At 42.6% G+C, this 27,789-nt stretch overlaps 1 protein-coding gene across 1 annotated transcript in view; it reads left to right on the top strand.

Moving 5' to 3' along the window:
- The first annotated feature begins 9,728 nt into the window (after nt 1–9,728).
- CTNNBL1 (catenin beta like 1) overlaps nt 9,729–27,789 on the top strand; it is a 163,478-nt gene continuing 145,417 nt past the window's right edge. The window contains exon 1 of the mRNA XM_088843796.1: nt 9,729–9,909. Coding sequence (XP_088699922.1) covers nt 9,880–9,909 — 30 coding nt within the window. The 5' untranslated portion in view covers nt 9,729–9,879. The remainder of the gene's footprint in view (nt 9,910–27,789) is intronic.

Genomic DNA, 27,789 nt, shown 5'->3' with positions numbered 1-27,789 from the left:
TGAGCAAAATTTGAGATCTCACTCTTAGTAGAGGATTTGCTGAAACTTCTGTGGAGGTTGACGTAGAGCAGTTTTTCTTAAGGTGTGTTTCTCAGAATACTGCTTCCACAGATGTTGCATGAAAAATGGCTTCTGTAGTCAAATAGACTAGAAAGCATTGAGTAAACAGTTAAACAGGTTTTCCCCTACAAGACTGCTTGGAGCTTTTTAATATACTGACATGCATTGTGATCCTCTAAGAGAAGATGTACACTTAACAGCTGCCCCTCCACGTCGACCTGGTGAGCAGGTCCATTCTCTCCCCTCATTGATGTCTACCAGGAATGGTTTAGGGAGTCTAAGGGGGTATTAATCAGATGCTCAGTTTATCAATAGGTCACAGCAGCAGCCAATGATGGGAATGTCACTCTTTGGCACCTCACCTGCTTCTTCGATTTTTTATATCCATTGGTGCATAGGAAATTACTGAAAAACTCAGGAGGTTAAAATACCAAAGCATTTATTATCTCGGTATTTCTGTGGATGAGGAAGTCAGGACTGGCAGAGATGGATGATTCTGGTGCCCTGTGTCTCAAGAGGTTGCAGTGAAGATGTCAGCCAGGGTTGCATCACCTGAAAACTTGACTGCATTGGAGGCTCTGCTTCCAAGATGAACCCGATGACTCTAGCTTCCTGACATTCAAACCCTGTGTAATCCTCTTCCACAAAGAACAGGTCTGACCTGTGTGGCCCATAGGATGTTGCAGAAGTGATGGACTATAACTTCTAGGACTAAGTCACAAAAAACGTTGTAGCTTCCACCTTGATCTCTCTTGAATCACTCGCTCTGGGGGATGCCAGCTGTCATGTTATGAGAACACAAGGGTTGTCAGATGGATCCATGGGATAAGGAATGGAGGTCTCTGGCCATCAGGCACCATCAACCTGCTGGGCATGTGACTGACCTATCCTGGAAATGACTGACATCTTGACTTTAATCTCAAGAAAGACCTTGATCCTGCTAAAACAGCTTCCAAATTTCTGATCCACAGAAACTGTGTGAGATAATAAAGGTTGATTGTTGTTTTAAGCCACTGTGTTTTTAGCTAATCCATCTCCTTAGTGCTATGCATGCATGCTAAGTCAATTCAGTTGTGTCCGACTCTGTGCAACCCTAAGGACCTTAGCCCACCAGGCGGCTCTGTCCATGGGATTCTCCAGGGAAGAATTCTGGAATGGATTGCCATGTGTTCCTCCAGGGGTTCTTCCTGATGCAGGGATCGAACCCGTGACACTTACATCTCCTGTATTGACAGGCAGGTTCTTTACCACTAGTGACATCTGGGAAGCCCCCTTAGTGCTAAGCTGCTTCAGCTCACTGGCTAAGGAACTTGCTTGCTTCCTAAGTTAGAAGTGGATCTATTAGAATCTAAAGTCCTATTAGATCAGCTGGGACCCCCTTCTCTGAATCTTACATACATGCACGCATGTGTGCTAAGTCGCTTCAGTTGTGTCCGATTCTATGCGGCCCTGTGGACCATAGCCCACCAGTGACCCCAAATAGTGATTGCATTAAGAATTCTCTCTATTCCTTCTTTTTTATAAAGTTGATTTTTAAAAAATGTTTATTTATTTATTTGGCTGAATCAGGTCTTTGGTTGCGGCATGAGAGATCTTTAGTTCCCTAAACAGAGATTGAACCTGGGCCTCCTGCATTGGGAGCATGAAGTCTTAGCCACTGGACCACCAGGGAAGTCCCTCCATTCCTTTTTATGAGAGCCTCTCAGCAAGGTCTGACTCATTGAGACCATTGGTATGAGGCATTGATGGGGAACCCCTCAGAATTAGGGGTTTATGAGACTTGTTACACTGTTAGGAGCTGTTGTGTGTACTGGCATTCATGGCTTTCCCAGCCCTACATACTTGACCAGGGAATCCTTTCTTGTGCAGTAGACAAAGTTGGTCCCTACCCACGTCCTTTCTTCTTTCTCCCTCCCTCCTAAGAGAAAGCCTCAAGAAAAGATGATCCTTTTTATTCTTTTTGATATTATTGTGGCTGGAACTGCCGCTGCCATTCGGTTGCCAGGAGAGTAAGAAAATGAGCTCCCATGCATCCATCACCCAGCTTCAGCAATTAACAGCTCACCAATAAACTTCTCACCCAGGCTTCCGCCCACACCCGCATCCATCCCGCACACTTACCCTCACACCTACCCCCCACCTTGGATTATTCTGAAGCAAATTCCTGTCATCACATTATTTCATACAGAGATTTCAGTATGTATCTTTCAAAGATTAGGACAACATAATTCAATTCTATTATCATACTTCAACAATAATAAAGCCCCCAAATAATTCCTTTGCATTGCACCTCCCTGACTATTAGAGTTCTTACATATCTCCCAGAGTATCTAAGAAAGCAAACTCTCCTTGTGTCTAATTAAGACCTGTGCCTACTGGGAGAGATAATTACTCTTCAGCATTCAGTAATCATCTGTGCTTGGATCATAAGTGTCAGCACTGTTTGGGAGGTTCACCGAGCTCAAATCCCTACTGTGCAGTGCATAGTCAGACAGGCTTGGGTTGGAGTGCTGCCAGTGACTAATACTATGACTGTGGGCAAGTGACTAAACCTTCTACATTTCAGCTTTCACTATTTAAAAATATTAGAGTATGATTTCCCTGGTGGTCCAGTGGTTAACAATCTGCCTGCCAATGCAGGGGACATGAGTTCGATCCCTGGTCCGGGAAGATTCCACATGCCGTTGGGCAACTAAGCCCCTGCACAACACCTACTGTAGCCCCTGTGCCTAGAGCCTGCGCTCTGCAACAGGAGAAACCATTGCAGTGAGAGCCCCACGCATCCCAGATAGAGAGTAGCCTGAGCTCGGCAACGAAGACCCAGTACAGCCAAAAGTAAATAAATAAGTTAACAAACAAATCTTTTAAAAAAGATAGCAAACAGAAAATCCAAAATACAAAATTAAAATACTAGAGAGGATCTGAGAACTTGGTCTTGAGGAGTGAGAGGCAGAGGGAACAAGGACTTCTCTTGAACCCCAGAAACTGCATTCTACTCCCCAGGAAATATATATCCCCTTTCCACTGCCTACCCTGCGACTCTTCCCCACTCATTCAGCGCCTGAACGGAGGCGTCTGCATTTCTTCGGCACTGTCATATGTTTCCAATCAGTCCATGATGGCAGGGTAGGAGCTCAATATTGGTGATAAATACACTTTATGAGTGTTTTTTGGAGGATATTTTCTTAAAGGCTGTTCCAACAAATAATTTATTGTGGCAATAAAAGATGGAGGAGGAGACTCTGATTACATCTTGGAGCACCTAAAGCTTGAAGTTTAAGGAAAACTAGGAGGCCCACAGCTACTTGAAAATTTCCAGAAGGAATCATTCTTCCACATTAGATTTTTTAAAAGGTTACAGCCCAGCAGCTGGTCTTTAGGGTGGTGCCCTTCTCCCATCTCTCTTGTGGATGCCACGCTCAAATCATCATCATTATCACATGTTTTTGGATGGTTTGGTGCATAACACATAGCTCTTCTTCTTTTTTTTTTTTCTTTGTTAGTTTTTCTAGGTATACTTTACATAAATTATATTAGTGTACCATGTAATGTTCTACATCTGTATATATTGCAAAACAATCACCACATAAGTCCAGGTAACATCTTTGTTGTTGTTTAGTCACTAAGCCCGTCTGCCTCTTTGGTGACCCCATGGACTGTAGCCCGCCAGGCTTCTCTGTCCATGGGATTCTCTAGGCAAGAATACTGGAGTGGGTTGCCATTTCCTTCTCCAGGGGATCTTTCCAACACAGGGATCGAAGCCATGTCTACTGCATTGGCAGACTGATTTTTTACCACTGAACCACTTGGGAAGTCCATCCTACATCATTACAAAAATTATTTATTCTAGTAATGAGAACTTTCAGGATACATTTGTCTAGCTACTTTCAAATATGCACACAGTATTATTAATTATACCCACCAAGTTATATATTACAACCCCATGAGTAATTCATTGTAAAACTGGAAATTTGTTGACTTTTGCCGGGAGAAATATCAATAACCTCAGATATGCAGATGACACCACCCTTATGGCAGAAAGTGAAGAGGAACTAAAAAGCCTCTTGGTGAAAGTGAAAGAGGAGAGTGAAAAAGTTGGCTTGAAGCTCAACATTCAGAAAACTAAGATCATGGCATCTGGTCCCATCACTTCATGGGAAATAGATGGGGAAACAGTGGAAACGGTGTCAGACTTTATTTTTGGGGGCTCCAAAATCACTGCAGATGATTGCAGCCATGAAATTAAAAGATGCTTACTCCTTGGAAGGAAAGTTATGACCAACCTAGATAGCATATTAAAAAGTAGAGACATTACTTTGCCAACAAAGGTCCATCTAGTCAAGGCTATGGTTTTTCCAGTGGTCATGTATGGATGTGAGAGTTGGACTGTGAGGAAAGCTGATCGCCGAAGAATTGATGCTTTTGAACTGTGCTGTTGGAGAAGACTCTTGCGAGTCCCTTGGACTGCAAGGAGATCCAGCCAGTCCATTCTAAAGGAGATCAATCCTGGGTGTTCATTGGAAGGACTGATGCTAAAGCTGAAACTCCAATATTTTGGCTACCTCAAGCGAAGAGTTGACTCACAGGAAAAGACTCTGATGCTGGGAGGGATTGCGGGCAGGAGGAGACGGGGACGACAGAGAATGAGATGGCTGGATGGCATCACTGACTCGATGGACATGAGTTTGAGTGAACTCCGGGAGTTGGTGATGGACAGGGAGGCCTGGCGTGCTGTGATTCATGGGGTCGCAAAGAGTCGGACACAACTGAGCAACTGAACTGAACTGAACTGAACTGACCCCCTTTACCCATTTTGCCCACTCCCCACCCCTCCACATCAGGCAGTCATCAATGTGTTCTCTATATTCACGACCCCATTTTATTCTTTTGTTTTAGATTTTACATCTAAGTGAAATTATAAGGTATTTAACTTTTTTCTTAGTTCACTTAGCATATACACAGCTTTTCTGAACTTTCCTCATCTTTAACATTGGAATAGCATTTTGTTAGGATTTGGGGTAGGGAGTATTTGATAGTATTATTGCCAGGATTGCATCATTTTTTCAGTAGATTGATTGGTTCATCTATTAAATCAACAACTTTAGGGAGTGCCAGTTTAGTGCTAGGTGTTGCATTAGGTTCTGAGGTTGCTGTGGTGAGCAATGCAGCAATCCCTGGCCTTGTGGAGCATAGCACATCAAAGAGAAAACAGACCCCCCCCAATGAGTGAAAAGAAGAGAAATATAGAGACACAAATCACAAGTGTTCTGAAGATAATGGTCAAGAATGCTGATGGAGAATGTTTTCTAAAAAATTTACTTGTGTCTTTGTTTGGCTGCGTCAAACAGGATCTTTTGTTGGGGCACACAGACTCTCTAGTTGTAATGTGCAGTCTCAGAAGTTGCAGTGCATAGGACCTGGTTACTCCACAGCATATGGGATCTTAGTTCCCAATCAGGGATCAAACTTGTGTTCCCTGCATTGCAAGGCAAATCCTTAACCACAGGACCACCAGAGAAGTTCCTGATGGAGAATCTTGAGGGGAGGGAGGGACGATTATAGATATCACAGTCAAGGAAGATGCCTGTGATGTGGTGACATTAAGCTGAGACCTGAAGAATGGGGGCCCCAAGCTTCATCCCTGGGGAGGTTCCTAAGGAATTATTAATGGACCTTCCCATCAAGATAAAATTGAAATATCTCAATGCGATATTCAAGATCCTCCATGATGAGGATTGCTAGATAAAATACAGGATGCCCAGCTAAACTTGGATTTCAGATAAGCAGCAAAAAGCTTTAGGTATGTTACTACATATTCCATAGAACATATTTATATATTTACTTAGTTATTTATTAAAATATTTATTTATTTGTCTGTACTTGGGCTTAGTTGTGGCATGCAGGATCTTTAGTTGCAGTATGCAAATGCTTAATTGCGGCATGTGGGATCTAGTTCGCTGACCAAGGATCTAATCCAGGCCCCTTGCATTGGGAATGCAGAGTCTTAGCCACTGGACCACCAGGGAAGTTTCTGGAACATATTTATACTAAAATTTTTAAAAATCATTTAACTGAAATTCAGACATGATTGGGTGTCATGTTTTTATGTGCTAAATCTCTTAATTCTCTCTGCGCTCTTCCTCAGCTCAGCTGCCCTCTCCTCTCTTACTTCCTACCATTCCCTCCACACACAATATTCCCGGCCCAGTTCCTTGTCTATGTCCATGCTCTTTCTTCTGTCCAGATCACCCATCTTTCCCATGTCCTCTTGGCAAGCTCTTCTCATCCTTTAAACCCTAGTCCAAATGGCACCTCCTCTGGGAAACCTTCCCTGGAAAGTATATTATCCTAATTTCAGGGTGTTCCCCAAACATGATTCTATATTTTAAGGCCTGGTTTCTAAAAACACACAGACTTGACTGAATACCTTCAAAGGAAAGGATATAAGAAATGAACTCATTTTCCCCGCCCTACTCCCTCTCCCCCAACTCCCACTCAACTCTTACATTAAGGTCAAATATTGATTGAGTACTTTTTTGTGCCAGGTACCAAGCTAAGTGCTTTGCATGCAGCATCTCTTGTAAATTCCCCATAATCTTATGATGTAAATTCAGTTGGAGCTCCACTTTTTGGAGAAGGCAATCAGATACATAGCCACTTGCCTCTGTCTTCACACCTGTAAAATGAGGATGATTTTACATCCTCATCTTCCTCGTTAGGTTTTCTTCCCAACAAGGATGTAGGTCCCAAAAGGGCAGGAACTTTTCTCCTTACAAACTTTGATATCCTCAGAGCCTAAAATTGTGTCTGGCATTGACTGGACACTCAGTGAATTCCTGAATAAATGAACGAGTCACCTTACATATGTGGAGAAGGCAGTGGCAGCCACTCCAGTCCTCTTACCTGGAAAATCCCATGGACGGAGGAGCCTGGTGGGCTGCAGTCCATGGGGTTGCTAAGAGTCGGACATGACTGAGTGACTTCACTTTCATGCGTTGGAGAAGGAAATGGCAACCCACTCCAGTATTCTTGCTTGGAGAATCCCAGGGACAGAGGAGCCTGGTGGGCTGCCATCTATGGGGTTGCACAGAGTCGGACACGACTGAAGTGACTTAGCAGCAGCAGCACCTTACACATGAGGAGACTGCAACTTTGAGAGAGAGAAAGTAACTTGTCTAAGAGCACAGAGGTGATTGTGGTGGAACTTTGGCTAGAACCAAAATTAGTGATGTGTTGTTAAAGGTTTAGCAGTCAGCTCACTGAAAAACCAAGAGTCATGATTTGTAGCATATGTTGATTTCCATGTTGTAAATACGCCCACTGAGGCTGATTTGAAGGAACCAACCTGACATCAACTGGCTGGCAAATTTCCTGAAAGTTTAACCCCAGGGTCTTGCAAGCCTGTCTATATAAGCTGGTTCCGGATACCAAGAACTGGGACATAGTTCTAAAGAGTACACAATTCCAAAGTACACACTCCCACCATTACTCTATCCTGCATCCCTGAATGAGGCACAGTCTACACTCACAGCTAAGTCGGAGAGGAAAAGACACTTAAATAACTCAGTTCAAAGCAGACTGCATAGGTGATTCTTAAAAACTATAAACCCAATCACAACCCCCCCCAATCCCCGCCCCTGCCCCACCCGCTGCTTAAAAACTTTTCAATATCTTCCTAATGCTCTTAGCAGAAAATCCAATCTCCTTATCATGACCCACAGGGCCCATTTGTGGAAACTCCTCCTCCTGTACCGAACACTGTATTAGGGTTTTTGTCATAGGATATATTGGTTAACATGACATCCACAATTCCTGCTCCCATGCAGCCTGTGTCCAGTAAATGAGGCTGTCAATAAACAAGTAATCAGCCATTAAGGACAGATTGAGATACGCTGTGAAGTAGAGAAGGAGCTAGGAAAGAGAATCATGAAGAGAGTTTGCTTACTTGGACTCAAGGTGAGTAGTGGAAGATTATGTTACGATAGTGACATTGGAGGTCTGAAAGATGAGAAACAGTTGGTTGAGGTGTGGGGCTAGTGGCTAGGCAGAAGAGGAAAGGATTTGGTAATCTGAGGAATAAAAATAATTTCTGTACAATTGGAGACAGTGGAGGTAAGATGAGGAGGAAGGTTATCAATATTGTGATGGTCAGAATGTTTGTGTCTCCCCGAAACCCATAATCTGAAAGTTTAACTCCCGAGATGATGGTATTAGGAAGTAAGGCTTTGATGAACTGATTAGATCAAAAGAACTGATTAGATCAAAAGAGTGGAGCCCTCCTGATTAGTTTTATAAAAGGTGGGAGAAAAATCCCTCACCTGCTTCTGCCATGTGAAGATACAGTAAGAAGGCACTTCTGTGAACCACAAAGGAAGGTCCTCATCAGACAAGGAAACTGCCAGTGCCTTGATCTAGGACTTCTCAGCCCCCAGAGTTGTGAGAAATAAATTTCTGTTGTTTATAAGCCAGCCAGTGTATTTTTTTTCATAGCAGGCTGAAAGGACTAAAACAGACAGCATGAACATGAAAAGCACCAGACTAATAGCCAAGGGAACTAGTTGAGAGGCTTAGCTCTCTTTGAAGACAGAAACTTATTTAAATCCCAGGAGCTCAGATGCACTCTTTGAATAGTTCTTTTTCAATGATGGGCTACTTTCACCTACAGAAAACCTATTTACACCACTTGAGTCAAAACAGGATTATCCAGTTTCCACTGGCTTTTGCATAGATGAATAAACAGAAGCCCAGAGAAGGAAATGTCATCACCAACTGTTTCGCAGGAAATGGCAACCCACTCCAGTATTCTTGCCTGGAGAATCCCAGGGACGGGAGCCTGGTGGGCTGCCGTCTATGGGGTCACACAGAGTCGGACACGACTGAAGTGACTTAGCAACAACAATTGTATGGTCTTGGACACTACCCTTTCTGAGCCAGCGCTGTCCAACAGAAATGGAATGGAAGCTACAGAGAGCCACACGAGTACTTTACATTTTCTACTAACCACATTTTAAAAAGTATATAGAAATGGTGAAGTAAATAGTAAAGTGAAATTAAATTTTATATTTTATTTGATCCTAAGTATAACTTCAGCATGTAATCAACACAAGTCTTAGAAATCGGGTGGGTATTTTCTTTACACTTAAAGCACATTTTAATTCAGACTAGCCATACTTCGGAGAAGGCAATGGCAACCCACTCCAGTGTTCTTGCCTGGAGAATCCCAGGGACGGGGGAACCTGGTGGGCTGCCGTCTATGGGGTCGCACAGAGTCGGACACGACTGATGTGACTTAGCAGTAGCAGCAGCAGCCATACTTCAAGCCCTCAGTAATCACATTGGTTAGCAGGTATAGTACTGGACAGCGCAGTTCAAGGCCTCAGTTTCCTCTTTGAACTGAGAATAAAATGAGGGATAAAACTGCCTAGGTCACTCACTGAACGAACGGATCAAGACAGGACAAGAGAAAACCCGTGCGCCTCGCCCTGCTCTCCGCCCGGCACGTAGGGGGCGCGCAATAAATCTTGGTTCCTTTAGTCTTTTCTTTCAACGCACCGCCCCCTTCAAGTCTCCGCCCCTTTCCCCGCCCCCTTCAGGTTCCGGGCGGAAGTAGTGCTGTTAAAAGCAGGGCGCTTTGCAGTATCGCTGCATTTTACTGCAGTGTGGCCGGCTCGCGTGTCGCACGCACTTCTGCTTCATTGGCTCTGCGGCCCCTGCTCCATGCGCTTTACGGCAGTGTGGCTGGAGCTGCCGCTTTGGGGGCCGCGGTTTGGTCGTGAGTGGAGGGAATCCGAATAGCCGGTGTTGACTGAGACTGGAACTATGGACGTTGGGGAACTTCTGAGCTACCAGGTATGAGGGTCGAGGAGGGCTGGGGGGACCATCCTCTCACCCAGGCAGGAATCGCAGGACCAGAGTTCCTTCATATCACTTTCTCCCATCTCTGCCCTGGGCCTGGGTCCTCTCACTTCTCGTGTCAGCCGGGTCCCCTCGAATTTCACCTGGGTTCTTTCAATTCATTCATTCCGATCCTCAAGGCCCGGAACTCTTCTTAAGTCTGAGCCTCTTCTCACCCTACCCTGGGACTTGACTCCCTTTCACTTTTCTGAAGGCCCCAGACTATCTTCACAACCATTCCCCTTTAATTCTCTTCAAGTCACTGAGTTGATGATCGTGGTGGAAGAGCATTGGCCTTTCTTGCATGAGTATCAGCTTCTCTACTGATCGGCTCTGTGGCTTTGGGACAAGTTCTGCTGTCTTCTTGAAGCCTCAAATTCTGTATGTATAAAACAGAGACAATAATAGCTATCTGTTAGGGTAGTTTGAGGACTGTGTCAATCGATTAACGTGAAAGCTGATTTTAAAGTGCAGAAAGTTGGACACATGTTAATTGTAGTTGTTGGCAGATGTTTGACTTTCTCACATGTGATGGATCCCAAGGAGTCTTCTTGTCCTATTTGCTAAGAATACATGAGGGGAAACTGGCCCAGAGGGTAGAAAAGACTTTTCCAAAGTCACTCAATAAGAGCTTTGATTAGAGTTGAGGTCTTTTGGCTCCCAGCTCAACCATTTTACCTTTCTTTGGTCTTCTTAAATGTCCAGTATGGTAGCCACTAGCCTCATACAGCTGTTGAACACTTGAAATGGAACTAGTCTGAATTGTGTTAAATTGCGCTTAGAATAATCAGTATAAAAAGTAAAATTTTAATACTGATTGCATGATCATATCAATTACTTTGATTATTGATCATACTGATTAAATAATCATATATGGGTAATGGGCAAAATAAAATATATTCAAAATAAATTTTACCTATTTCTGTTGACTTTTAATGTTGCTACTGGCCTTTTAGTGTGGCTACTAAAATTACATGTATAGCTGGCCTTTCATTTTCCTTGGACAGCTCTGCAGTAGAGAATAGGGAACTAAGAGCCATGTGTCTAGATCTCTGTTGTTTGACGTCTCTGTTTTGCTGCTACCTGGCTGCTGTGACCTGGAACAAAGTATTTAACTTCTCTCTGCCTTGGTTCCCTCATCTTGTGAGGGCAATGAAAGTACCTATCATATAAGTCTTTTGTGAAGCTGTTGTGAAATGTGAAGTGTTTGGAGCAATGCTTGTCAAAGAATAAACGTTTGAACAATGTTAGCAATTATGTTCATGCAATTCCCTCAGCCAATATATTGTACATAGAACTGACCTTGGAGACTCTGGACATCATGGGAAAGAACTTATAAGCAATGGGAAGTTTATAACCAAGTGATTTCCTTTTTAAGACAGTAATTGGATGTGAAAGGAGATAGGTTAGTTGAATGAGTGGTTATATCCCTGGTGACTCAGATGGTAAAGAATCTGCCTGCAATGCTGGAGACCTGGGTTCAATCCCTAGTTTGGGAAGATCCCCAAGAGAAAGGAATGGCAACCCATTACAGTATTCTTGCCTGGAGAATCCCATGGACAGAGAAGCCTGGTGGGCTTCAGTCCACGGGTTCCAAAGAGCTGGACACAAGTAAGGCAGTCCATTGAGTCCCAGAGAGTTGGACATGACTGAGCAACTAACACTTTCACTTTGATGCCTGTTTGGCCTACACATGAGCACACTACTCATAAAACGGGCTTCCCAGGTGGCTCAAGTGGTAAAGAATGTGCCTGCCAATGCAGAAGACACAGGAGATTCAGGTTCAATCCCTGGGGCTGGAAGATCCCCTGGAAGAGGAAATGACAACTCATTCCAGTATTCTTGCTGGGATAATCCCATTGGTAGGACGCAGTCCATGGGTTCCAAAGAGTTGGGCACAACTAAGGTGACAGCACTCATAGAACATTAAAGCTTGAAAAGGTTCATTTATTTGCTCAACAAATATTTATTGAGTATGTACTTTGCAAGGCACTGTATCCACTGATATACAGCATTGAACAAAACAGACAAGGTTCTTTGTGGAGCTTATAATCTGGTGGGGAAGTAACAAGATAAGAGTAAATGAATGAGAAATTCAGGTCATGATAAGTGCTTTGAAGGATACACAGGATATACTACGGAACTGGGCTGTTTGATGTAGCCACTGGTCACACGTTACTAGTGAACTCTTGAAATGTAGCTAGTTTGAGTTGAGGTTTGGTACCATGTAAAATATACTCTGGATTTTCAAGATTTAGTGTGAAGGAAGTGATGAAGAAAGTGACTAAAGTATATTAATTTTTATATTGATTCCATGCTGAAATGATGCTTAGGGTTTAAAGAAAAATTTTAAAACTAGTATTATCATCTTAAAAACATTTTAAATGTTTTTAAATTTAAAATGTGGCTACTAGAAAATTTAAAGTTATTTATGCATAAAGTTATATATGCATCTTGTGGCTTTCAATATATTTTTGTTGGACCGCGCTGTTTTTTTTTGTCTTTATTTTTTTTAAAAATTGTTGGGGCTGCACTGCACAGCATGTGTAATCTTAGAGCTGCCCAACCAGAGATCGAACCTGCACCCTCTGGAGTGGAAGTGCAGAGTCTTAACCATTGGACCACCAGGGAAGCCCCGGACAGCACCGTTAAAGAAAATAACCCACAGAGGTGGGAGACAGGACCTATTATTTTTAGATAATATGGTCTGGGAAAGACTTTGAGGAATGGACATGACAAGATGGTTGATAAGGAACCAATCATGTGAAAAGCACAGAAAAATCAAAGCAGAGGGAATAGCAAGTACATAGACTCTGAAATAGAAGGCGGTGCAGCCTGTTAGAGGATCAGGAAGAGGATTGGTGTAGCTGGAACTTCGTAAATGAGCAGGGGAATGAAAAGCGATGAAGTTGGAGATGTAGGCAGATGACCGGCTGTGGAGGCCTTGCTGTGGGCCATAATAAGGAGTTTGAATTCTATTTTGAGAGGTTACAGACACCCTCATTCAGCCCACATGTTTACTAGTGAAAAGTGAACCCCGTTTTGGTAAAGGGACTTCCCAAAGGTTGTGGGCCAAGGTAGTGGCAAGAGTCAAAACCAGAATCCTGGTCTTATTTCCAACTCTGTTCATTCTGTGCATGGCACTGTTCATGCAGTTTTCTTTCTGTAAGATCAGTGTCCACTCCTCCTGTTCCTAAAAGATGGTATGGTCTAGAATCCAGCCCATAATAAATCAGATGCACCCATCCTCTTATGGAAAGTCATGAGGATCACCCAAGTTAATGGCTGCAAAAGCTCTTTGAAAACAGGAAGTTTTTAATAGACATGAAAGATGTATTGCACACTTGCATCCTATCTCTAAATATAACAACCCTATGTGGAGGGCTGTTTTAAATCCCTGTTATACAAATGAGAGAACTGAGGTACAAAAAAGTGCCTGCCCCAAAGCTGGAGCTCCTACCCACTGTGCTGGGCTGAACTAACATGCTTTTAGATACATCCTTACATTAATTCTCAACATGCTTTTTGAGGTAGGTGGCATGCCCGTTTTATAGAAAAGGAAACTCAAGCTGGAGGGGTCAGTTACCTGCCCAAGATGAAAGTCAATAAGGAGCAGAGCTAGAACTGGAACCAACTGAATACCCAGATCTAGTTTTCCAGTTTTAAAAAACTTGAAAATTTGAACTATGGTACATGTATAGATGAATGCACAAATCTTTTGATTATAGTTGTCATTTACAAAATAGTAAGATGACTAGTGTTCATTTCTCAGGGACAAGGCAGTCTAATTTGAACATCCCCACCCCCAGAGTTTGATTCAGTAAGTCTCCCACAAGACCTTAGAATTTGCGTTTCTAACAAGATGCCAGGTGATGCTTAAGCTGCGGGTCCAGGGACCCCACTTTGAGACCCCCTGGTCTAGAATGATCTACATTCCTCTTCAAATTTTCTCCAACTGTCACGTTTCACCTCCCTTTTCATGGCCATTAGTTTGCAGTATTTTGAATGTAAGCTCTTCTTTTTCCCCTGCCATCTAAGATATTGAGAACAAATCAGTTAATCTTTCTGGGCCTCAGTTTCCTCATATGACTAATGAGGGAAGATTAAGTAAGTTCCTCTGAGCTCCCTTCTAGCTTTAAAATTCTGTGATAACTAATTATTTAGGCCAAGAGCTTCAGAGATTTCAAGGGATAAAAAAAGATGTAGAAGGATGAATTGGGCTGAAAATCTGGGAGACTTGAATTTTAATCCTACCTTTATCATAATTTATCTGGGTGACTCAGGATAAGTCGCTTCCCTTCTCTGTACATCAGCTTTTTTTTAATCACGATTAATATACAGTGAGATTGAGCTCTGTGACTTCTTGTTCTTTCCTTTCCTAAAATTCAAAGACTAAGGTAAATAAAAGAAATATGTAATGTCAAGGATGTTTTTTAAAAGTAATTTGACATTTTTTGAGTGCTTACAAAGTCTCACTTTTGGGGCAGCTTGGTGGGAAGATTCCAATTTTCTACTGAGATTCGTTCTTCTAATAATAGAGTTAGGCAACAAGCGCCTCAATGTATGCCTTATATCCTTGACATATGCTAACTATTCATTTGAGAAGACAGGAGAATTACAATGTGGACAGGAGGTGGTGGAAAAAGTCTCAAAGAGGAAACTAGTTATGTTCCCAATATGGAAATGTACTTTTTTGATGCCTTCAGGCTTAGACATCTCATCAAGAAGTGTGCCCAGCAGTTCCTTGGCTGAGAAGTTTCTGCTGCATAGACGCGTGTATGAACTCCAGGGCATTCTCATTAATACTAATTCCACAGATGTCTGGAAAAAGTTCTTACCTCTGAAGTTTTCCAGTAAAGAATTCTCATTTAGTGCAGTTTGGCTCAGTGGGAATGACTCGCTTTGTGACAGGAGAGTATTCTCTTTGAGGCAGATTGGGGTCGTAGACCCTTGGTTTGGGCAATATTGCTGACACCCACTCCTCTCGTTACCTATCAGTCAGTAATATAACAGTTCCTGAGATTGCAATGGCTCGTTGGAATCTAGCATCTTTCTCCTTTACCCTTCTTATTTCTTTCTTTTGAAATAAAAAAATTTTAATGACAGTAATTTGACAGGAGTAGTATTAAAAGAAAGTGTTCAAGAAAAAGGGAACTATTACCCCTAATCCTATAAATATTTTCATATTCCCACAGTACTTTTGTGTTTTTCATGACTATAGCCATTGTATGTATACTGTCTTGTGTTGTATGTTTTAGCATTGCCAGAAATATTTTGTGTTTTTGCATAGTCTTGTTATTTTTAATGTTTGCAAACTTTTTTTTTTTGCTCAAGTCATAGGCCAACCATTTTCTCCTAAATTGTTCTTCTGTAATTGAGTACTTAGGTGGTTTCCAGGTTTTGTTCTTGGAGATAATATTGCTGTGAACTTCTTTATTCAGGTAGCGTTTCCCCCTCACATCTGCTGTTCATAATTATCAGATGACTGGATATGCCTGGAGAGGATATGTATTGCTGGAAATGGATTTGGTTTGGTTGTTGAGGAAAAGGAGAAGACATTTCTATTCATTGAATAGAATAGAAATTCTGTGGGTAATGAAGGGGGCTAAGGAGTCATTCTTGACTATGATTCAGTTCAGTTCAGTCGCTCAGTCGTGTCTGACTCTTTGCGACCCCATGAATCACAGCACGCCAGGCCTCCCTGTCCATCACCAGCTCCCAGAGTTCACTCAAACTCATGTCCATCGAGTCGGTGATGCCATCCAGCCATCTCATTCTCTGTTGTCCCCATCTCCCCCCGCCCCCAATCACTCCCAGCATCAGAGTCTTTTCCAGTGAGTCAACTCATCACATGAGGTGGCCAAAGTATTGGAGTTTCAGCTTTAGCATCAGTCCTTCCAATGAACACCCAGGATTGATCTCCTCCAGAATGGACTGGTTGGATCTCCTTGCAGTCCAAGGGACTCTCAAGAGTCTTCTCCAACACCACAGTTCAAAAGCATCAATTCTTCGGCGCTCAGCTTTCTTTATAGTCCAACTCTCACATCCATACATGACCAGGGTGAAAAACCATAGCCTTGACTAGACAGACCTTTGTTGGCAAAGTAACGTCTCTGCTTTTTAATATGCTATCTAGGTTGGTCATAACTTTCCTTCCAAGGAGTAAGCGTCTTTTAATTTCATGGCTGCAGTCAGCATCCGCAGTGATTTTGGAGCCCCCAAAAATAAAGTCTGACACCGTTTCCACTGTTTCCCCATCTGTTTCCCATGAAGTGATGGGAGCAGTTGCCATGATCTTTGTTTTCTGAATGTTGAGCTTCTATGCAAAAGCACTGAGTGAAATGTACAGAGCATTGAGCAAGTGAAGGGGCGTGGCGGGAAATGACGGGTTTGCCTCAGCTGCAGAAGGGTCAGCAGTACACAGTGCTCCTGTGGGGTTAATCCCTTATCAGTTGACAGTGCTAACAGTGGTGTGAGTTCCAGTTTTACTGCAATCTTGATACTACTAGTTGTCATAATTTATTTTTTCTCATTAATCTAGTAAGTTATATAAAGTGTTAGTTCACTTGCTTTAATAAGCATTTTTTTCCTTTGTTTATCATTTGTACTTCTTATCATCTGCTTTTTCCTAGAGTTGTAGTTTATAACTGTGCTTTTCTGTTGTGTTTTTTGTTGATGAAAATTTTTCGGAAGACTGGACACTGTGCTCAAATATATCTTTTCTTTGGTAGCCCCATTTTACCAAGAACTCTGAGAATATTATCCTAGTCATGATGTCTCTTACAGCATCATGAAATAGGCTCTTTATGCATGACAGTTTAGACTAGTGCTTTTCGAGGTTACTCATTGTTAGTGGGGCTGTAAATAACAAATTGCTATTCATATTGATATTCCCATTTCAGGGTGTTTTCTGTTTCATTTTCTGGGTCACTTTTCTGTTAATGTTCCCTCCCTCCCTTTGTGATCTTACCTTCTCTCTTTCCCCTGGTGAGTTCCTTTTATACTCGTAAAATACATTGCTTTTATGTGCCTCCTTGCACGTTAGGCAGTGAACTCAGAGGCAGGGACCAGCACTGGAGTATCTCACTCATAATTGATACCTAATAAATGATTGTCATGATAAGGAAGCAGAGGACAATTTAGTAACTGAAGTAATGGATTTGAAACAAACTTTCTTGAAGTCTAACATGAAAGCAAAGAGATGCAAGCCAGCAAGCAGACAAGATATTACAACAAAAGCTTTCCGAAAGGCATATTTAAAGGCACCTACTAGCCACCTCATGCGACGAGTTGACTCACTGGAAAAGACTCTGATGCTAGGAAAGGTTGGGGGCGGGAGGAGAAGGGGACGACGGAGAATGAGATGGCTGGATGGCATCACCGACTCTGTGGACATGAGTTTGAGTGAACTCCGGGAGTTGGTGATGGACAGCGAGACCTGGCGTGCTGTGATTCATGGGGTCGCGGAGAGTCGGACACGACTGAGCGACTGAACTGAACTGAACTAGTTCATTCACTCAATCATTAGACAATCTTTTTTTTTTTTCAGTCGGACACGACTGAGCGACTGAAAAAAAAAATGACTGTCTAATGATTGAGTGAATGAACTAGTAGGTGCCTTTAAATATGCCTTTTGGAAAGCTTTTGTTCTAATATCTTGTCTGCTTGCTGGCTTGCATCTCTTTGCTTTCATGTTAGACTTCAAGAAAGTTTGTTTCAAATCCATTACTTCAGTTACTAAATTGTCCTCTGCTTCCTTATCTTGTCTCGCTCCTCTTGCTACAAAACCTATATTCTTTAAAAAAAAAAAAAACTTTTAATTTTGATCTAACTACAGAAGTTTTGCAAAAATAGTATGGAGAGTTCCCATATGTTCCTCAAATAGCTTCCCTTAAAGTTATACAACCAGAGTACAGTGGTCAAAATCAGGAAATTAACATTCATATACTTATAATAAACGTATAGTCTTAAATGTCACCAATTTTGTTTGTTTTGTTTTCTAACACATATTGTAAATGCTCTCTTTTTAAATTAATTTTTTATTGAAGTATTGTTGATTTACAATATTGTTTTAGTTTCTGGTTTACAGCAAAGTGATTCAGTTAAAACATGTGTATATGTACATGTATATATTTTCCATCATGGTTTATTATAGGACCCTGAATATAGTTCCCTGTGCTATACAGTAGAACCTTGTTGTTTATCTATTTTATCTGCTAATCCCAAACTTCTAATTTATCCCTTCCTACCCTCTTTCCCCTTTGGTAACCTTAAATTTGTTTTCTATGTCTGTGAGTCTGTTTTGTAAGTAAGTTCATTTGTATCATATTTGAGATTCCACATATAAGTGCTGTCATGTGGTATTTGTCTTTCTCCTGACTTACTTCACTTAGTATGATAACCTTTGCTGCTGCTGCTGCTGCTGCTAAGTCACTTCAGTCGTGTCCGACTCTGTGTGACCCCATAGACGGAAGCTCACCAGGTTCCCCCTGTCCCTGGGATTCTCCAGGCAAGAACACTGGAGTGGGTTGCCATTTCCTTCTCCAATGTGTGAAAGTGAAAAGTGAAAGTGAAGTCGCTCAGTCGTATCCGACCCTTAGCGACCCCACGGACTGCAGCCTACCAGGCTCCTCCATCCATGGGATTTTTTAGGCAAGAGTACTGGAGTGGCTTGCCATTGCCTTCTCCGATGATAACCTCTAGAGCCTCATTATTCTTGACTCTTCACTAGAATTTGATTCTATAACCCGGTTCCTCAGCTTAGAGGAACTCATCCATCCTTTTGTCCTTTAGCAGCTTTATGTAAACTCTTGGCGCACTAGCCCTGATTTTAGGTTTCATGTGTCTACTGAACCATCTAACCAGATGCTCTGGTTTCACATAATCCCCTGCGTCTCTCCACCAGCCCCCTTATCACCTACCCCTGGTTCTGCGTTTCAGTCAAGGGTGTAGCTGCCTCCGTCTGACTTGAGGGAGAAAAGCCCTGGAGCTATTTCTCAAAGATGAAAGACAAGGTTCTTTTCTGTATGGAACATACGAACTTTCAAGTGGAGGGCTAGCTCCTGTCTTAGGAGTCAGGAGGGTGCTGCTGTTGTTGCTGCTGCTGCTAAGCCGCTTCAGTCGTGTGCGACTCTGTGTGACCCCATAGACGGAAGCCCACCAGGCTCCCCCGTCCCTGGGAATCTCCAGGCAAGAACACTGGAGTGGGTTGCCATTTCCTTCTCCAATGCATGAAAGAGAAAAGTGAAAGTGAAGTTGCTCAGTCGTGTCCGACTCTTCGCGACCCCATGGACTGCAGCCTACCAGGCTCCTCCGTCCATGGGATTTTCCAGGCAAGAGTACTGGAGTGGGGTGCCATTGCCTTCTCCGCAGGAGGGTGCTAGGATCTGAAAATGCTTAAGTCACCATTCTGGCTGTCATGGCGCTTACAGTCTAAAGGGAAGCACCTCAGAGATTTGAGAATTGATAACAGAGGCGTCTGCTGGGCTGCAGTCCATGGGGTCACAGAGAATTGGACGTGACCGAGTGACTTAGCAACAGCAAACAGTACACAGTACCATTGAGTGAACAGGAAGTCGGGGCAAAGAGGCAGAAGCAGTCCTGCCTTTGGAAAGTTGGGAAGGCTTTGCAAGGGAGTTGTAGCTTCTTTAGGAGCCTTCTCTCTATCCTTTCTATTTCAGTCACCACCATCTTAGTTTAGACTCTTGGGACTTTGTCAAATAAGTAGTTTTCTAGTAGATCTTATACTGGCATGATACATGTTGGTTTATTTCCTCCATGAACCTACTCTGATCATAGCCACCAGCCCTACCTATTTGAGCTTCCTTGGAAATAGGTCTTATTGAGATGCCTAAGTTTGGAGATGAACTTAAGGAAGCCATAACTTTCTGCAGTCTTTCACTAGATGTCACTGTTTAAATTGGGGGATTGCATTTATAAGACCCTGATAGAGAAGTTTTCACATGTAAAAATGACTGCTTTGGAGAATGTGGATGGTTCAAAATAGCTCTGTTGGAGAAAATAGTTCAAACACATGCCCTTCTGAATGTGCTCATTTTAGACATCTTTTAATGTTTAGTGTAGTGGGTGAACCTTCACTCTGGGTTAGACAGACTGCCTGTGTTTGAATTCTACCTCTGCTACTTGGTAGCTATGTGACTTTGGATCAATTAATTAATCTCGTTAAGCCTCAGGTCTTCCATCTTTAAAACAGATTATATAATAGAGTCTGTCTCTGCCCTACCATCTTTTAAAAAAGCTCCACTTTACCATCTTTTTTGAAGATACAGGATCAAATGAGACAGTGTGGGAAGTGCTAAGTAGTATAGTGCCTGACATATGGTAAGTGCCCAGTACGTGCTAGCTGTTAATTTTATTATTGATATAATTATAAGCAACACCAATGGTATAGCAGAAGGAAAAAATGTTTTTCTCGAATTCTGCAAAGCTGCCTTAGTATTCCCAAGGTCACCAGTCCCTTGGAGATTAAGGCTTAGAATGCTATAAAAGGAAATGAGAACAGTTTGTCACCCACACATGCCAACGTGTAGAACTGTTCTCAATAGATTAAAGTATAACCCTATTCTACCACAGTTAGCAGCCACTGATATCAAGAATTATATCATCAACACAGTAATTCTTTTCCCCATGTCTCTTTAATATTACTAAGATATCTCAGCTTTCCTCTTTTCTAGTGCCAGGAATCTCATTTACAAATTACTCCCATTTTCCCCTTAATGTTCCTGAAGGAAGTAATTGGTTTTGGTCTGAGTCTTGTACAGCTGTAGGGAAAATGGAATCAGGAGGAGATACAGCAGGAATTCTCTTACCTTCTCCAAGACCAGTCATTTGATTCTAGTATTTCAGCTGAATAGCTAAAGAACATTTTCTTTTCCACGGAGTTCCCGGAGCCTGTTGGCCTAAACTTTGGAATCCCAGCTCCATTGTGGGTTGGTAAATAGAAACTGGATTACCATCCTTGTGAGTTCAGTGAAAGGTCTAGTAAGACTGCCCCAGCGCAATTTCTTCTTTTAACTCATTTTAGATGATCAGTTACCTGTAAGCAGATTGTCTACTTTGGGTCCTCAGACTTTCCTTCAAGCACCCATCAGCGTCCAAAGTCAGGGACTGAACTGAGAAGGATTTGAAATAGAGCACAGAGTATTATGATGTTTCTCTGTGACTGTGTCTGACTGTATTCCAAAGGCAGGTATGATCAATTATTGAACACTTTGGCATTATGCATGGGCTCATTCTGTTAGTACGTAATATTGAGGATTGATTACATTTTTATTTGACACCCCTGCTCCAGTTAAGAGCAACTAAGTTTAGAATCACTTTTGGAATCTTCAGTAGACTTAACCATTAACAGTCCATCAGCCCTCTGCTAGTGTATGGTATGTTTCTAGGGCATTATGACACATGCTCACAGTCAGGCGGTGAGTCAGATTTGACTGAACTGAACTTAAATTTCATTGGGGCTTCCCAGGTGGTGCTAGTGGTAAAGAACTTGCCTGCCAACGCAAGAGATGCAAGAGACTCAGGTTCGATCCCTGGGTCAGGAAGATCCTCTGGAGGAGGAAATGGCAACCCACTCCAGTATTCTTGCCTAGAGAATCCCATAGACAGAGGAGCCTGGCAGGCTACAGTCCATAGGGTCACAAAGAGTCAGACACGACTGAAGTGATTTAATACCTAAATTTCATTCGGATTGGTAATCCGTATTGAGCCTTTCATCTTTGAATTATTCAGCACATTTATGAAATGCCTACTAAATGCAGGATGTTTTTGTAGACACCAGGAATAGAGTGATACATGAGACAGTTGCAGTTCCTAGTCTTCAGAGAACTTATACCCAGGGAACCAAGACAGAAAATAAAGGAAAACAAATGTAAATAAGAGCACCAGACATGCAGACAAATAATGCTAGAGAAACAAAAACAAGATAACTAAATAGAGATATGAAGGGGAAAAAGGCTGATGTAATGGAGTGATGGGCAACCATTATAAGTTCCAGAAGGGCTCTCTGAGGAGATAACATTGAGACGGATGATGAATAACAAGCAGAATCCAACCACATGAAGAGCTGTGGGAACAGCAATGTAAGCCCAGGGGAAAAACCACTACAAAAGCCCTAAGGTGGGAACAAGCTTGTCATGTTTGAGGCAGTATAGGTAGAGCATGGTGAGTGAGGAGGGTAAGGATGGAGCAGTCTGCTCTGGGGAGGATCATTTCAGTTCAGTCGCTCAGTCTGTCAGATTCTTTGTGACTCCATGGACTGCAGCACACCAGGCCTTCCTGTCCATCACCAACTCCCGGAGCTTGCTCAAACTCACATCCATCTTGTCAGTGACACCATCCAACCATCTCACCCTCTGTCATCCCCTTCTCCTCCTGCCTTCAATCTTTCCCAGTATCAGGGTCTTTTCCAATGAGTCAGCTCTTCGCATCAGGTGGCCAAAATATTGGACTTTCAGCGTCAGTCCTTCCAATGAATATTCAGAACTAATTTCCTTCAGGATTGACTGGTTTGATCTCCTTGCAGTCCAAGAGTCTTCTCCAACACCACAGTTGAAAAGCAGTTCCCTGGGGAGGATGGGAAACTCTAAAATGTTCAGATGTTATTGTCAGTACATCGGGAAGCAATTGGGGGATTGAAGCTATGGAGTGACACAATATGATTATGTTTTAAAAGACCACTACATCTGTGGAATGGAGGCTGAATTGTTGGGGAGCAATCTGGCTGGCTTCATTGTTCAAAGAGGGTGGAATTCACCTTTGTGCTGCAGAGGGCCGCAGCTAAAGCCGTGCTCTCCCTAGAATAATTGCTTTCCCGCCTAGGTTGTTTTCAGAATCTCCCAATTCTAAACATTTAATCTGTGTTCTGGCTTAATCAAGAAGCAGCACTTTTCCTAGTGCCAGGCTTGGCACGGAAAATGTGGGCATGGTGCCTTGTGTTGAGCACCCTGGCCTGGAGAGAATGAAGAAAGCAGCCTCTGGTGGACCTGAGGACAATGCAAGTGACCCTCAGCACCTGGTAACTTGTAGGAAGCTTTGGAATCCATAAACTTTATGTGCCTCTGCAAAACAGTTGCAGATGGTCTGGACTGATGATTAAATATCACCACTGTTTTGCCCAGATCTGCTCTGCTGTGGCCATCCTCTCCATGTCTGGTTTTACATTACAGTGAGTAATTAAAGGGGCACCGCCTTTCTGGTTACTTCCAGGACATCTTTTTCAGTTGGCTTGAGGGGAATTTCAGTTTCTGCCAGTTTTATGAGTGACTGCTGTGAGCAGTGGTTGTGAATGGCTACTCTTTGTTTTCAAAATTAAAAAAAAACAAACAAACTGAAAACACAACAACTTGAAAAGAACTCTCTCTAACGAGGGGGAATAATTGCCTGCCTTTGCCGTCTCTGCTGATTCTTCCAGTGGGAGTTCTGCCATCAGACTTGTCACAGTTAGTTGGCAGGGACTTTTTTTTCCTGAGTTAGCACGTAGAGATCTGAACGGGCAGAGATAACACAAATTAGCAATGGTACAGGCGTATCTGCAGAGGAACAGATTTCTTTCTGACCAGGGGTGCTGTTGGTGGGCACCATCTAATTTTCTGTGCATCTCTTACCACTGATGACAGGACTTTTCTGCCAATAAAAAGAATTGCTTAAGCACCACCCGAGCTGGGCAGTTTTTACAAGATTGAGAGTTTCAAAGCCCTCAGGCTGCTTAGCCTGCCAGTGTAGTCCCTGAATATTATCTCCCTGGCTTCTCACTGGGGATCCTTATACCTCGTTCAGCATAATGAACTTAAGGAGACAGAAATTCTGATTCTTGTCCCTCATTTTTTTCTTCTTCCGAAGATTTCTTCTTCCATCCCCACAGAACTTAAAAGGATACAGAAGGCTCAGTTGGGGGGAAAGAGATGGTGTCTGCCTTCTGACTGAAGGGACTTGTACGAGTGGTCGGATTCCATAATGAAGATTGCAAATCACTTTCCATCTTCTTGATGCCTGCCCTGTAATTAGAGGTTTAAACATTTTGTTTAAATGAGTAATTTCCCCCCCTTTTCGGTGTGCTTAAAACCACCATTAGAGCAAGATGGAGACTGGTTAACAGTCTGATATTGGGCTCCATATTCTAGTTGTGCTGTTGGCAAGATGTTGATGAATTCTTATTTTAATTGAAAAAAAAAAGCAGTTTTTAGCCGTGGTTCGTCTTGTGTGAGGTGGAAGCACTTTGATCGCTGAGTATGGGGAGTATACCTTTTTTAGGAGCTTGATACCAAATCTAACAGGATAATATCAGGAGGTAATGTGCAGCTGGTCTGGAAGTATTGCCTCTACATTAGAGGCAGATTTGCCTTCAATTGACAGATTATTTTTGTGTCTGTTGGAGAAGGGGGTCACTTAAAGGGTTAGTATGTTCCTGATTTGAAGTGAATGAAAAACAGCTCATAGAGGAGCTTATAGAAATTGTCATACTTTCAATGAAATAAAAGAATTTGTGTTTTCTCCTTCCTGTGTCACCAAGGCAAAAGAACAAAATAGAAGGTTGGGAACTACGAGGTATTGGAGAGCCAGGCATTGAGCTGTTTGATTTGTCATTCTGTCGCATCCTAAAGGCAAGTCCAGAAAGTCAGTATTCTTATTTCTGTTATATAGGTGAGGAAAGAAAGTTCACAGAGGTTTAGTGACTTGCTCAAAGATACCCAAGAAGTAGGTGGTAGAATCTTTTTCCTAATTGAGGGCTTCAGTGGATGGAGGTAGCTTAAAAAAAGAAAGAGCAGAGTGCAGCAGAATGCAGCCATCACCCTACCTTACCTGTGGTCTGCCACGTGTATCATTCTTGTCCAATAGAGCACCACACACTAGTTATCAAATCCAGGGCAGCAGAACACCATGTGTCAGTTACCAATCCCATGGGAGACTTCAGATGCTGCCGTGGCATCTTGGTGTTGGAGTTGCCAAGGAAAGCACAACACAGTCAAGCACTGGATGGAACAATGCTTTGCTGACAAAGAGAAGAGACAGAGCAAGAACAGCTCCAGTGGTATGTGTCAGTCCCTTGAGGCTAGTAGGACCCTCCCCCTTCCAGTGATGGACAGCTGGCCTGTGTGCACCCTTCTTTCTTATAGCAGCAGAAGGACCCAGACCTGAAAGCTGTGGTATGATTCAGGGCTGTTGACAGACATACTTAAGCAGAACAAAGGAACACTTGCTGAGCCTCAGACAGGGAAAGATATTCCCGTACAAAGTGATAAACCAGGCATAGGCCATATGGGTTCCTTATCTCTTGTAAAGAAGTATTCCAGGCCCAAGGCCCATTTTTATGTGACTGAGTGGGATTTGAAATACTGCATGCATGAAGCTGCCTTTCCCAACAATTCTTTATTGAAATTACTTGATTACCTCTCTTTCTTCCCACTGAACTTTGATTTCCTCTAGGGCGGTGACTATACTGTGCCTGCTGCTGCTGCTAAGTCACTTCAGTCGTGTCCGACTCTGTGTGACCCCATAGACAGAAACCCACCAGGCTCCCTCTTCCCTGGGATTCTCCAGGCAAGAACACTGGAGTGGGTTTCCATTTCCTTCTCCAGTGTGTGAAAGTGAAAAGTGAAAGTGAAGTCGCTCAGTCATGTCCAACCCTTAGCGACCCCACGGACTGCAGCCTACCAGGCTCCTCCATCCATGGGATTTTCTAGGCAAGAGTACTGGAGTGGCTTGCCATTGCCTTCTCCGATACTGTACCTACTGTATAGTAAATACTCAGTGAATATTGAATATGTCTTGACTGAAGAAAAAAAAGAGTGAAGGTGAATGAAGGAAGCAGTGAATCAGTGATCAGGTGGCTGAATTTGGGTTTCTTCCAGGTATCTTTTTATGTGAAGACTTGGCACCCTCTCAGTTGCCTTCTTTTTCTTGTCCCTTATTTCTTGACAGAAGATTAAGCTGAGTTTGTGATTGTTAGTGGCCCTGGTCATAGGACTCACTGGGTTGGGTGAAACTTGTCTTAACAGTTGATGATCTTTATAAAAGTTTGATTTCAATACTGTAATAACCTGAGAGTTGACTGGAATTCTTTTTTTTCAAAGGTCAGAGCTGTCTCTGACTCCAAAACAGGAGATTCACTAATCATTTGTTTGCCAAAGATTTATACCAATGCTACTTTGGGTTGTTGTAATTGCTGTTTTGTCTTTACCCAGCCTTAGAGGCAAAAGATAAGAAACAATACAGCAAGGTTAATTTCTATCTTGTGTTGGTTATATCTGACACATCCATTTCCATTTGATTTTTTTTTTCTTAAACATTTATTATTTTTCTGGGTTAGGCACTTCCTTGATATGGGAGCTTTTTCCAAGGATGAGACGTGGCGATTTGCCCAAGCAAGGTCACATACTAGTAACAACAAAGTTAGGTGTCTGACCACTAGAATCCATTCTCTTCTCCCTGCACTATTCCCCCTCTGTAAATTGGACTGCTTTAGCATCATTTTGAATGTACTGTATATTTTAAACAGGCCAAGGACACACATGGGTTTTTGAAACAGGAAGTGGTAGGGCTGCTAAAAGTTCACTTAAGTTTAAGTAGCCTTGGGACACAGAAAGCCCAGAAGTCAGTTAAGGTGGGATGATTTCCCCATCACATGGTAGTAGTGTGGTATCCTGGGAGTGAGAGCTTGGGCTTAGATTGACTGCTTGAATCCTGTCTCCACTATTTTCCGGCTCCTTGACCTTAGGCAGCTTGTTAAGCAAGCCACCCCCCAAGCTTTAGTTTCCTCACTTGAAGAAACGGGTACCTGGCAGGGTTGTGTGAGGACTGAAAAAATAATAAAACGTCAATTTCCAGGTATATAATAAGCACACAGTTAATGGTCACTGTTCTGTAGCTTGGATAATCACTTGGTGAGGAATCTGGAGGCGGAATTCTTTATGGTTTCTTTAAACCCTGCGATTCTCTGACCTCAGTACCTCCTGAGAAGCTCTTGGTAAGATTTATATCCAGCTTGGCCTGTTGAGGCCCGTCGGCTTACTTAGGCAGCTTTGTTTAAAAGAGGCAGCCGAATTCCCTTGTGTATAGGGTTTCTCAGCCAGTGTCTGTTTTTTTGATGTGTTTACTGGAATTCTCAAGTTTCTAAGTAATTTCAGTCTGAGACAAGAGAGTAGGATTGATGTCAGGCTGCTTTAACACAGGTGTTATAAACAAGATTAAGAGGTTGTTGAAAAGATATCAGTGGAGCTCCGGGGCTAGCTTCCTGGAGTCATTCTAAATTGACAGCTAATGGGTAGTTTGCCTTGATAGCTCTCTCTGAGTTGGTTGTAACCAGCTAGAGATTCCCCCACAGAGAAAACCTTCTTATGAAAGTGCACTTTACTTTCCTTTATAAAAAAATAAAGCTATTATAACTTGTAATGATGTCTTTGCATGATGCAAAAAAAAAAAAAAAAACCCACGAAAAAACAAAAACAGTGTGTTTGCACTGTTTTAAGCTAAAGTTTTCTTTAAAGACTTCCCTGATAGCTCAGTTGGTAAAGAATCCGCCTGCAATGCTGGAGACCCCGGTTTGATTCCTGGGTCAGGAAGATCCATTGTAGAAGGGATAGGCTACCCACTCCAATATTCTTGGGCTTCCCTTGTGCCTTAGCTGGTAAAGAATCCTTCTGTAATGCAGGAGACCTGGGTTCGATCCCTGGGTTGGGAAGATTCTGTGGAGAAGGGAAAGGCTACCCACTCCAGTATTCTCGCCTGGAGAATTCCATGGACTGAAAAGTCCATGGGGTTGCAAAGAGTTGGATACGACTGAGTGACTTTCACTTTTTTTAAAGGAGATCAATTGAG

This window comes from Moschus berezovskii, chromosome 15, assembly GCF_049115385.1.
Source record: "Moschus berezovskii isolate FMDL1 chromosome 15, NW_MosBer_1.0, whole genome shotgun sequence".
Classification (NCBI taxonomy): Eukaryota; Metazoa; Chordata; class Mammalia; order Artiodactyla; family Moschidae; genus Moschus; species Moschus berezovskii.
Note: the sequence above shows the minus strand (reverse complement) of the source record. Positions and strands in the feature narration are given on the sequence as shown.